This window comes from Cervus canadensis, chromosome 3, assembly GCF_019320065.1.
Source record: "Cervus canadensis isolate Bull #8, Minnesota chromosome 3, ASM1932006v1, whole genome shotgun sequence".
NCBI classification, from domain to species: Eukaryota; Metazoa; Chordata; class Mammalia; order Artiodactyla; family Cervidae; genus Cervus; species Cervus canadensis.
This window is the reverse complement of record NC_057388.1, coordinates 82,095,747-82,108,285: the sequence shown is the minus strand read 5'-3', so window position 1 is coordinate 82,108,285 and position 12,539 is coordinate 82,095,747. Positions and strand designations below refer to the sequence as shown.

The following is a 12,539-nucleotide window of genomic DNA, read 5'->3' as shown; positions in this document are numbered from 1 at the left end:
GAGGAGAAAAGAGGATTATTATTTACCCTTTATGGGGCAGCAATGGGGTGGGGGCGCTTAGTGGAGGCATAATTCACTGCATACTTGAAAAAGTAGATGTTTTCTCCTCTTAAGTCCCTGCCTATACAGGTTTAACTAAAAGCTCCAGAAATTAAAATAACTGTAAACTGCTAATGGGTTGGACTGAATGTTAGAGAATGTGGCCAACTTTGCACACAGGTTTTGCAGAGAAAGGGGAGGCTGAAATAACAGTCAGATGAAGGAAGGCAGAGATGGGAGAAAAAAGGCCTTTCCTCTTTCTAATTTCCAATGACAACCACCTCGGCAAGTGAACAAGAGGGGAGCGTGCCACTGCTCACCCGCAGACGGACTAGACTTGCCGGCCGGAAGCACTCAGCGGAGGTATAGACCAGCCCAAAGAGCACCTACACCAGTGCGCTCTCGCGCTAAAATAAGGGGACACACTGGGATCCCACAAACCTTGTCCTTAGGTTTTCCCTTGCCCCGTGTTGCACAGGGAATCATTAAGAAAATGCCTCCAGCAGGGCTCCAGAATTTGAATTTGGGTGAACTCCGGAACGGTGAGGGACAGGGAGGCCTGGCATGCTGCAGTCCGGGGGGGCGCCAAGAGTCACACACAACTGAGCGACTGAGCAGCAGCAGCAATCCCCAGCGGTAAAGAATCCACCTTCCAATGAAAGAGATGCTGGAGGCAGGGGTTCGATCCCTGGGTCAGGAAGATCGCCTGGCAAAAGGAATGGCTACCCACTCCAGTATTCTTGCCTGGAGAATCCCATGGACAGAGGAGCCTGGCGGCCTGCAGTCTATGCGCTCCCAAAGAGTTGGATACCACCGAGCCACTGAACACATACATCTGAGTTCAAATGCAGAAAGAAAATAACCCAATCCAAAAGATAAGACAGCAATTACATATATTTTGTAGCTACTGTGTTTTGCGTTTGGGTCTTACATTTATGTTGGTCAGTTGGAGCCAGGTTGACAGTGGGGTCGGTCTTCACTTATCTAGGGTAATAATAAATTGGAATTTCCTATTAATATTAATATTAAAAGGTAGTGAATTTGCTTTATGGATAAAAGGTCCACGTTAGCCAAATAAGAGGGGAACAGGTCCTTTGGAAAGTGAGGGACCCCAATTACTCTCATGTCCACTGCCTTTTGAACACAGCATTGCTCTCAATTTTTAGAACTCTTTTGCCATCAATGAGAAATCTAAATCAGCATCACTAAAGCCAATCTCTATTTCTCTCCCTGTTTTTTTCTCCCTCTCTGCCTTTCCTTTCAACACTGTTGTGAAACTTCAGTTACTCTCCCGCGTGAGCAAAAAGCTCAGGGAAGGAGCGACTGTGCCAACACCGGGAACATATCCAGGCCCATGGTGCGAAAAACGGAGTATGTGCTGTCCAATTATTATTTTTGTCCTTTAGGTTTACATCGACGCCCTTGTATTATGTAAACTTCTGAGAAGCTGTGAATCACAGGGTTAGACAGAAGAGGGTCCCCCCTCCACCCCCGCCTCCACTTGCGGCAGGAACCCGACCCCATTCAGCCTTTGAATGGTTCACAGCCTTGTTTCTTCCTCCCGCTTTTTACCCGGACCCAGCTTGCCTCCCCGCCCTCGACCTCACGGGTCTGCAGAGAATCAGAGCCGCCCAGCCGTCCCAGGAGCCGCGGCGGGCCGCGTTCCGGACGTCAGCCGGCCGTCGAGGTCACCGCGGTTCGCGGAATGCGGTTTCTCTGCGGCCAAGGTCCGCATGGACGCGGGCGGCGTAGCTTCGCGGGGTTTCCTGCAGCCTCTTCCTCTGTGAGCCCGAGGGGAAACTCCGAGGGCAGCAGCCCCACTGTTCGTGAAATTCAAAGGCTCAACTGAAAGAAGAGACGATGGGAAGAGAAAAGGAAAAAAGGACTTCCAAATTACTTCAAACTAAGAAGGCAATGATTTAACCTAACATGGTAAAAGTTGTCAAGATTCCTTAATGACGGATCAAGCCTCATCTTGGGATCTTCCTGGCGTGGGTGTTACAGCTCAACTCTTGGAAAAGGGTCAACAGCTGTGGGATCTGGTCTGAGAGAGGCCTTAGGGAGGGAGGTGATGGGGATCGCAGAAGAGCGTCCGCCCCCACTGAGATGAGAAAAGGGGGCCGGCCAGTGGCTGAGCGATTCCTCAGCTTCAGGACTGGGGAAGCCCCCCGCAGGTGGCGGCGGGGGCATTGGGCTCTGTAGACAGCCGTCCCATCTCCCCATTTGAAGAGGGGAGAAAAAAAGAGGGGCTTGACAGGGTGAGTTCAGGACCCGGAATAAAAGGGCAAATTGGAGGGTGGGGGCAAAAGGGTAAGGTAAAAGGAAATTATCTTAAAACAGGAGAATCTAGTTGGAAAATTCCCTCGCATTCCCCAGGACCGTCAGAAGACACGAACGAATTCTAAGCTCAAGCAAAAGGGCCCGAAAGGATTCTTCGTGGGGGCGGGGAGGGGGGCTACAAAAATACAGTACAGGACAATGGACTGAAAGGTTTTGGAGGGAGAACTCAGAGGTATCCCCTCCCCACCGTCTCCATATAAAATTGGCTTAAGAAAGTGTTCGCCGGGAAAGTCAAAATGACGGGCAAAACTAATAAAAAGATGCTCTAGTTCCTTCTTGGGCGTGTCACCGCGTCAGGCCTGTTTTCTTTCACCTGACAACTAGATTCAATGACCCTTCAGTTACTCTCTGAGTCGTCAAAGCAAGTCTATTAGCAAATGTTCTGTTCAAAAACTTTACAAACACGATTTCTCTGCCATCTGTTAACGCGGTCTTTAAACCCTATCCAGCACCCCCTCCCCCTCCCGAAACCTTTTGGAGGTTTTGGAGACCCCCCCCGCCCCTTCTCGCAGCCTTGGGGGCCGGAGGGAGGGCAGCCGCTGCAGGATCCGCTGGGGTGCGCGGGGAGAGGGAGGAGCGTGATCGCGCCCGGGAGGGGCCGCGGGGCCCCCGGGGCTGGTGGTGGTCCCTAGGGCCCGAGGTTAGAGGGATCAGGTCGGCGAGCGCGCGGCGCTGGCTGACCCGGCACCCCGGAGGACGAACCGGTGCCGCGGAGTCGGCTGGACCGGCATCGGCACCGCGCGGCGGGCGGGGAGGGAGGGTCGAGTGGTCGGAGCTGCGCCCCAGCTCCCGGCCCCCTCCTGGAGGCCGGAGTCACCGTCCCCAGGCCTCTCCAAGGCCACCGCGCGGAGCCCGGTCGCCCTCGGTCTCGCTAACGTCATTTGAACTGTTTGGGACTCCTGAGCAAGAGCCAATGAGTGGAGACTCCGGCCGGGGAGAGTGGGTCAGCTTTTGTGTTTCACTTCGGGCTTCTATCACCTGGCTCAGCTCCGGCCTGTATATCGGGAGTGAGGCCGGCACCCGAGCTCCCACGCCCGCATCGGGAGGCAGTCCCCTTCGGAGGCCGGGGCTGGGGGAGCCAAGGCACCCCCAAGGTACCGCCGAGGCGGTGATGGAGGCCCAGGCACCCGAGCGCTGAAGGTCGGCGCCGGGCGCTCTGACGGCCGAGGTCCGGGGAGGTAACTGAGTTTATAAACGACTCTCAGAAAGTTCTTTCTCGACCAAAGATTGTGGTTTACCTCGATTGTTTCTCCGTTTTGCTAAGCTCGTTCATTGCTGTTATTTGAATGGTCATGTCGACTTTTATTTCGTGAGAGATAAGGAAGAAACTTGTTAAATAAAAACCGCTCTAAACCTCGTGCGTAATATCAAGGAAAGATTCGCGTTGTGTGTTAAATACAGTTTTTATTTTGACCAAAAAAGCACCTTCAAAAAAATATCCCGACTGCGGCAAAACGTTCAGCGGCCAATTGCATAACCGTGCTATCAATGCAGGACAAGAGCCTACTTGAGGTATCCTTCTTCTCATTGTTCACTTGCCGGGTTTCAGTAACATCGTTGTAAATTACCAGCAAAACTTTGCTGGTTTTTGGTTGCTTAACTTCTAGGCAGCTCCTCCAATACGTTGGAGAAATTGGGTTGCTTGTTTATAAACTTCATTTTCCATCAAGTCCAACCCTGAATCGCAGCCTGGTAGTCTGTAGGGAAAGCAGTTCACAGGCCTGTGGGAACGGGTGAGAAAAAGCCCAGCGTTAGTGGAAGGGCAGAAGCAGACCCAGGGCAGGTGTCCTGCCAGCTCATTACCAGCTCTCACCTTTGGGGCTCTTCATTTACTCTGACAAACTGACCTAGTATGCAAATGCTGTTTTGAGGGGAATAATTTCATTTGGTTTAAGGGAAACCCTAATATGAAAAAAAGAGTAACAACAAAGACCTAGGGATAAACAAGCCATATCCCCACCCCTCCTCCCTCAAAAGAAAGGAGGGGTCTTCCAGTTAACTAACCTCCTCAACTCCTAACCTGTGATACTTACTGCCTTTCAAGTGCTTTATGAAATTAGCAAGAATTCCTTATTTGTTACCAAACTACCAAAAGCAAAAGTAGAAGCCTTAAATCTGAACTCTTGGCCCGTGTATTTGTTAATGTCCTGGAAAGTTAGTTCTCACAGTATATTCCTGAACTAATCAGAGGAACACAACAGACTCTTTCCTTGAACTCTGCAGACCCTTCCTATTTGTGTCCTATTCCATCACCCGCCTCCATCACACACAAGAAATAACAAAAGACCAGTCCGAGATAAAGACTGAGCAAAACTGTAGGAGAATTTATGAATGTTTTTCCTCCTCTAGAAGGACGTACATTACCCCTGGTACTATTTATTAAATAGGAAAAAAGTGGGGATGAATCTAAATACCTGGGAAAGTGTAAGGGGTCATCATCATAATCTCTTCTTTTTTAGCTTTCAATAACTAATAAGAAGCAAAAAGAAAGCTGAATAGTTGCTTTTGATTAAGAGGTGGGGGTGGTAGATGTTGGAAAGCTCTGAAAACCTTAAAAACCTTAAAAATGTGACTGGGGATGAAATAGTGCACTTGGGAGGAGGATGAATACATTATAGTGTTTCCCAGTCTACTTTTTATTTTTTAAATATTCAGCAGTATTTTGTGACATCAAAGAAGAGGTTAAAGATTGTGGATTATTTGGTAACTGATGGCTCTATTATATTGTCTTCTATTGCAGATTGCACTAATCATGACCCGTAATGGCATTTCCTTGTGACAGGTACGTAAATGAAAAGCCTGTGAACATTATGCAAGTTCTTGAAAAATATCAAGAACACAGGTTAGGAAGCATTGAGATGAAAATCAGATTCCCTAGAAAAAAGAAGAGAACTTTAAATTACTTTTGCAAAACAGAACTTTCTTTTCTCAGAAAGTCTTAAGTTAGAGTTTGTTATCTGGTTTCTTCCTACCAAAGGTTTTTCTGCTTCCCTTACCCATCTCACGCAAGATAAACCACCCATTTGAAATTCACCTTCCATGAGGATTTAAAGTAGCCTTTCTGTGGCTGGGAAGGGGAGGGATACTTAATCGTCAGTTCTAGTGAGCAAAGGGGGATTATAGGATTCTCCAAGAAAATCCAAAGAAACCAAGTTTCAATTTTGCCATTAACAAAACAAACAGGTCTCCTTTGCATTCTTTTAACAGGCAATTTTAAAGTGTTCAGCTGTTACAGAAGCCTCTAAATTTGTCAAATAAGCTCTGCTTTCATCGGTGGTGTTTTTGTTATTGTTATTTTCCAAATGTGCTTGGAAAAAACCCAATGTACTGGATAGATTTGTTAATAAAATGGAAGATTTGCTGAATGTTGTGCATTTTGTTTCAGAGTCCTAACTTAATAGAGATTTTTTTAAAATTAACATATAGGTTAGTTTTTTTAATGGAAAATATTCAGAGAGTGTTAGACTCACAAGACCTGGATTTATAAAGCACCTCCTCAGTCTTTAGGGTAAGGAAGATCCAGTCTAGTAAAGGACGGATATAATTGCTACTTTGCGATATTTGTGTTACTCAAATGACACTATACTTTCACATAACACTTGTCAAAAAGGCAAATTAGCAAGAGACCAGTGAAAAGCAAACCATTGAAATGTTAACCCTACCAAACACATATACTTTAGCCAATAATTTTCCTTTATAGTTCAGTGTCCGATGAAGGAGAAATTTACCGGGGTCAAATCAAGGCTCTTTGCCGTTAAGGAGGAGGGAGTGGGGGAGGGGGAGAAGAGGGAGAGACACGCGACGAACGTAAAACAAACTGGTGGCATTCAGGCAAGGAGACAGGTAACGTTCCGGCAGCGGGTGAGTTGTACATGTCAGCTAAGCGCTCTAAAGCTTTCCAGGGTCGGGCAGTTTCGTGCTTCTTTGCTTTTTCCTTTAAACCTGGCACTGCTTCGGAGGAGTGCAGCAGTTGGGGGGTGGGGCGGATTTTTCGATGTTGAGAACCGGCAGGTAGGAAAGGAAACCTGATCCGCCCCCAAAAGGCAGCAATTAAAGTCTTAACCGCGATCCATCTGTCGTGGGACCCCCACCCCCGCTTTCCCTTAGCAAAGCCGTCCGGCGCTCTTTGTCTGAGGAGGGAAGAAGACACAGGTTCGGCGGCCCCAACAGCAAACGGAAAGACAGTTTCCAGCCTGGGCACACCCTGGGTGACTGGGCTTGGGCCGAGGACCGCTCCGAAGTGCCCCCGGAGGCGTGGTGCGTCTTCCGGGACCCCGGTCCGCGCTCTGCGCTCGCCCCATTCTGCACTTCTCTACCGCGGCATCTGTCCTCTCAGCCCGGCGCCACCTCGAGACCTGAAACCGGGCACTTGCAGGCCTAGTGGCTGAGGCCGGTCGCATCTGGACCTTCCCCCCACCTGGCCCTTCGGCTACCTTCAACTTCCAATAGGACTCACGCCTCCTCCCCCATCTCCTTAGCAATTGGGCTTCCCCCACCCCCCTCACCCCCATCCAGCCAGCTGCTCTGCCTCGCGGTAGGGCATCTCTCCGGCTCTCCCAGCCCACACTCTCTCGGTTTCCACTCTCCTTGGCCCGCCAGGCAGAGACGGGATAGATCCCCCAAAAAGGACAGAGGGAGTGGCCCCTAGCTTCTGCGGGGCAATGGGGTAGGAGAAAGGAACTGTTTTGGAGTATTCTGAGGTCAATTTCCTCCGCTTGGGGTCCAACTTTGCATTCGGTGTGTAATTTATCAGCGGCTCAACAATTCCAGGGTTTCTAGTCTGCTCGCATCCAGCTTCCCACCGCCGACCCTTTCCATCGCTCCTGCTGGAAGAGGACGCCCACGCCCGCTTGGCCCGATGTCTGGCACCCGCCACCACCCGTTCTACACGCACCCATTCGGGGTAACTCACCAGGTAGATGGCATCCTGCGCTGCTGCGGGTGGCCACTCACAAGGGCTTGCAGGCCGCGAGACCCGGGGGCTGGCATCTCTGCGCTGTTCCTCTGCCTCCCGGCGCGAGCTCCCGCCTTCCACGTCCCTCCGGTGCAGCGGCTAGTGCTTGCCGGGCACTAGCACATCTGGCCGCAAGGCTAAGCTCTGCACGATCGCAGGCTGGCCAAGGGGAGCGACCAGGACCGTGCGCACCGCTGCGCCCGGAGCGCTCCTGGCCGCGCCGGCCTGAGCGGTGAGAACCCGCGCTGCCGAAGTCGCTGGCCCGGGAGTCTTCCGGGAACACTCCTTAAGCTCCGCAACAACTCCTGGGGAGTTTTGGCCCAGGCGCCACACCCAGAGGGCGCTTGGAAGAGAGGCGTTGCAGGACAGAGTCTCCAAGCGCTCTCTCCGAGACGGAAGCGCGGATAAGGCCACTCCCGGAGCGCAGGCAGGTCGCTGTGCTCATCGCCCCCATTTGCCCCCCTGCACACTCACCCTGGCTGTCACCCGCGCTTCTTTGGGGAGGTGTGCGGACACCAGCAGTCAGAAGATTGGAGGGGGGAATCAATAAGATTGCTTCCCTTCTCTGCCCAACAGTTATTTTAAATGCTCCGAGAGAGCTCTAGCTCAGCGCAGGTACTTAAAAGACTCGTTCCGGGAGAGCGCGCGCGTATATCTGTGGGTGAGGGGGGCGGGAGTGGGCTCGGTCCTAGTCGAGGTTTCTTTTGATGCGACTCCCGCTTATTCCCTGCCACCCCTCCTTAACTTTGTGGATGGAGCGTGTCTTTCCCAAGCTTTTGTCATGGCATCGCACTTACAAAACCACAAACACAAAACAAGCCTCCGAAGGCCTTTAATTCTCAGGGGCATTTAGGGAGGCCAGTTACCTGCTGGCGTCTTCCAAATGGTCCAGAGTCGGTTCGGGCCGCGGAGACTTCGGGATTCCGGGAGCCTTCGGTCCCGGGCCCCAGAGGAAGAGAGAGACTGCGGAGGAGGAGGCGCGGCTTCCACCCGGGTCCAGCACCGGCCCGGAGGAACCACGCGGGGAAGGCTAGGATTTCGCTGCCGGAGGCTTCCTGGCCGTGGCTTTCTAGAGCCTGGCGTTTGATAAATATAGCCTGGCGTTTGCCCCTGAATTAGAGTCTGTTTCCTTATTTAGCCCTTGCACAATGATTTTAGATGATGTCATTTAGAGCTAAACGAGAAAATTGATCTCAGATTTGCTTGGCCTCTAAAGCCTGGTTAAGCAGATTGAGAATTAAAAAGAGAGAGGAAAAAGCAAAGGTGGGGGGGGCGGGTGGAGGAGCCCGAAGTGTGCGCCCAAGAGTGTGTGCGCGGAGGGGAGGGCCCGCCGCGCGGAGGAGAGCGCCCCCGCCTCTTCTGGGCGGGGGAACCTCACTCACCAATGAAAAGTAGTCACTGACTGCCGAGGGGGGAAAAAAAAGTTTTCCTGTTGACTGTTGGAAGCGAACTGAGCAATTATCTAGTTTACCTTCTCCTCTTGGAAGTTAACGATTGGCGAGATCTTGGCTGCGTTATTGACACAACACTTTCTATTGATAGAAATAAGTAGTGATTGTCCCCGAGTCATTGGTGCGCCAAGAACTCTGCAATGGGCTGGCAGGAGTCCATTGGGCTGGGCAGGCAGGTTCGGCTGGTGATGCTGGGGAGGAGGAGGAAGAGGCTGCTGGTGGTGATGGTGCCCGTCCCCCTCTCCGCAGGTCTGTGACAAGCAGGGAACAAGGCAACGACGGCGCAACCCGGCCCCGGCTGACGACGGACGCTGGCGACTCCGACATGGACAGTAGCTGCCACAACGCGACTGCCAAAATGTTAGCGACTGCTCCGGCCCGGGGCAACGTGATGAACACCTCCAAACCCTTGGCTTTCTCCATCGAAAGAATCATGGCACGCACCCCCGAGCCCAAAGCCCTGCCCGTCCCCCACTTCCTGCAGGGAGCCATGCCCAAAGGGGACCCCAAGCACTCGCTGCATCTTAACTCGTCGATCCCCTGCATGATTCCCTTCGTGCCTGTGGCGTACGACACGAACCCCAAGGCGGGGATGACGGGCTCGGAGCCCCGGAAGGCGAGTCTGGAGACTCCGGGGGCCCCGGCCACAACACCCGCGGCGCCCGCGTTCAGCTGTAGCGATCTGCTCAACTGCGCGCTGAGCCTCAAGAGTGACCTGGCCCGCGACGCGCTGCCGCTGCAGCAGTACAAGCTGGTAAGGCCGCGGGTGGTCAACCATTCCTCTTTCCACGCCATGGGCGCCCTGTGCTACCTGAACCGAGGTGACGGCCCGTGCCACCCGGCGGCCGGCGTCAACATCCACCCGGTGGCCTCCTACTTTCTCAGTTCCCCTTTGCACCCGCAGCCAAAAACGTACTTAGCCGAAAGGAATAAACTGGTGGTCCCGTCGGTGGAGAAGTACCCCTCGGGAGTAGCTTTCAAAGACTTGTCTCAGGCTCAGCTGCAGCACTATATGAAAGAAAGCGCCCAGCTTCTGTCGGAAAAAATAGCATTCAAAACCTCTGACTTCAGCCGAGGCTCTCCTAACACCAAACCCAAAGTTTTCACTTGCGAAGTGTGTGGAAAGGCAAGTACTTGGGGGGGTGGGGTGGCGGGGCGCAGGGGGTGGTAATTCTTCCTTCCTTCCTTCTAAATTTATTTTGTAATTATTTGTATACACTTGTTAGAATGTTATTACCTCCTTCCCTTTCCTCTACCCGGGGGTGTTCTCCAAGGGCTGTTTGGGCTAACCTGTTTGTACTTGTGTTTAATTTTAAGGTCTTTAACGCGCACTATAACTTAACCCGTCACATGCCGGTGCACACAGGAGCCAGACCCTTCGTTTGCAAAGTGTGTGGAAAGGGCTTCAGGCAAGCCAGCACCCTGTGCAGACACAAGATCATTCACACCCAGGTGTGTTCGACTGTGTCAATTTCACCTGGTTTGTTTCCGAACTGTTTTGTTTTTGTTTTAATGGCCGATAGACTTACTCCTTACAGTTAAGGTTTGTTTGAAATGTGCCGGCTGGACGAGGGGGAAACGCCTGTACTGTTTGCCTTTGTTTTACTTAAAAGCATGAGGGAGAGAGCATGACAGTGTTTTGAGTTTTTCAGACTCCACTCACTAACAAAGTACCTTCACTTCCCTGCTTGTTTCTTCTTTCCGCTTAGGAAAAACCCCATAAATGTAACCAGTGTGGCAAAGCGTTTAATAGAAGTTCTACTTTAAACACGCATACCCGAATACACGCAGGCTACAAACCGTTTGTGTGTGAATTCTGTGGCAAAGGATTTCATCAAAAAGGTATGGAACCCAGGAGGCGTTGTCTTTCGCGGGAGTCTTACCGAAAGCCCTCAGTTCTGGGGGCTGTTTTGGAAGATGTGTTTTAAGTGCATCTAGTTACCGGCGCGTGCGTTGCCTTTCCAACCTCCAACCCGTAAGTGGGATTAGACAAAGGCACGGCTCGTACACAGAGGGGGTATTTCTTTTTAACTTCTTGTTCTCGTTTTATAGAATTGGATTAATAACTACTGTATTGAAATGTGGCGGGAACGACTTCATGGTCGATATTTTAAAATAACTTCGGGGAGCCGAGTGCAGGTGGGCAGCTAAGTCCTGCCCGGGGCTGTCGGATCTGTGGCCCCTCTTCTCCCGCCTCCTGGTCCCTCCATCGTCTGCTCCTCCCTTTTCAAGCTCTTTTCAGGTCCACGTCCCTGTCGTTTGTCTGTTGCAGGGAATTACAAAAACCACAAGCTGACCCACAGCGGGGAGAAGCAGTTCAAGTGCAATATTTGCAACAAGGCTTTCCACCAGGTTTACAACCTCACGTTCCACATGCACACCCACAACGACAAGAAGCCCTTCACCTGCCCCACGTGCGGCAAGGGCTTCTGCCGGAACTTTGACCTCAAGAAGCACGTCCGGAAGCTACACGACAGCGGCCTGGGGCTGCCGCGCGCGTCAGCTGGGGAGTCAGGTGCGGACCCGTCGCCCCCTCTCCAGCCGCCGCCGCCGCCGGCGACGCTGCAGCCTCTGCCGCCGCCGCTGCCGCCCCCGGGGCCCCTGCAGCCTGGGCTCCATCCGGGCCACCAGTGATCAAGGCCAAAGTCTCTTCCCCACCCCAGCCGGGGTCCCCACTCCCGAGACAGCTGGCGGAATAGAGCTGGACCTCTCTACCCAAACTCGTCTGTAGAACCCAGGGCATGTTGGGCCCCACGCGTTAGCGCCAACCAGAAGCCTCTGAATCCCCTGGTCTTTTCGCCTCTTGCATGCACCTGCTACATGGTTTCCTGTATTATATGCTATATAGGCACTAACAATTATGAGAAAACTTGGGGGTTGGTTTGTGTTCTGATTTTTTTTTTAATTTGAAAAGACTTTCATCTCGGGTGGAGAGATTGTGTTTCTTTTGTTTTTTAAAACAAATTTTCTGCTGTATTTATTGAGATCTGTATTATCCTACACGGTGATGCTGCAACCGTTTTTATTTTATTGTACATATTCCCATTGTGTTGATTCTGCAATCTCGAAATGCCTGCCGATTGTTTATTACCATTTCCTCTTTCCCTGAGGTCAAAAAAACTCTGTGTGTATGTTATATATACACGCATAGATGTGTCTGTTAAGACACATGCCACATTCATGAGCGCACATGCACATATGCACACATACACGTTAGATAAGGGTGGTTCATTATGGATGAATTTGAAGTTGAAATTTTGGTTTTGATTCTTGCACGTGAAAACTGATTCATTGACTGTTGGAAATAAATCCTTGGAACATGCTTATTTAATCAACAACCTTCAGGGCTCTGTTCCTGTTTTTCAGCTAGAGATCACTGATTCTGACCCCCTCAGCCTTCTTTTTTAAAATAGTCAACCATGGATTAGTACCGCCCAATGTTCTGAAAAATTCACCAAGAGCAAATAATAGTCTCTCCAAATAAGAGCAAATTGTTACAACTCTGGTAAACTAAGGAAATTTGATTCAGCTCAAAGACAGAAGATGTGGAGCTTTCTAACAGGAGCACATCTTTGTCCTGGACCATCGGATGTGTTTGTGGTGCAAAGTTAAGTGAGAACAACATATCTAGAAGGTGCATGTAACATGCATCTTCACACAGGATTACAAGGATGCCTTGTAGATGGGGGATCTATTGTTCATATCCTGAAGGCACATACTGACTTGTACACAGCTGGCAAAGGGAGCCTGCATGT

General features: G+C 51.2%; 1 protein-coding gene across 1 annotated transcript; it reads left to right on the top strand.

Annotated features, from left to right (window-relative positions):
• Positions 1-7,008: 7,008 nt before the first annotated feature.
• Positions 7,009-12,114, top strand: FEZF1 (FEZ family zinc finger 1). The gene is made up of 5 exons (XM_043462402.1): positions 7,009-7,294; positions 9,034-9,910; positions 10,102-10,236; positions 10,494-10,626; positions 11,057-12,114. Exons 2-5 carry the CDS (start codon positions 9,110-9,112, stop codon positions 11,416-11,418), a joined length of 1,431 nt encoding a protein of 476 aa, XP_043318337.1. The 5' UTR covers positions 7,009-7,294; positions 9,034-9,109; the 3' UTR covers positions 11,419-12,114.
• Positions 12,115-12,539: the final 425 nt, after the last annotated feature.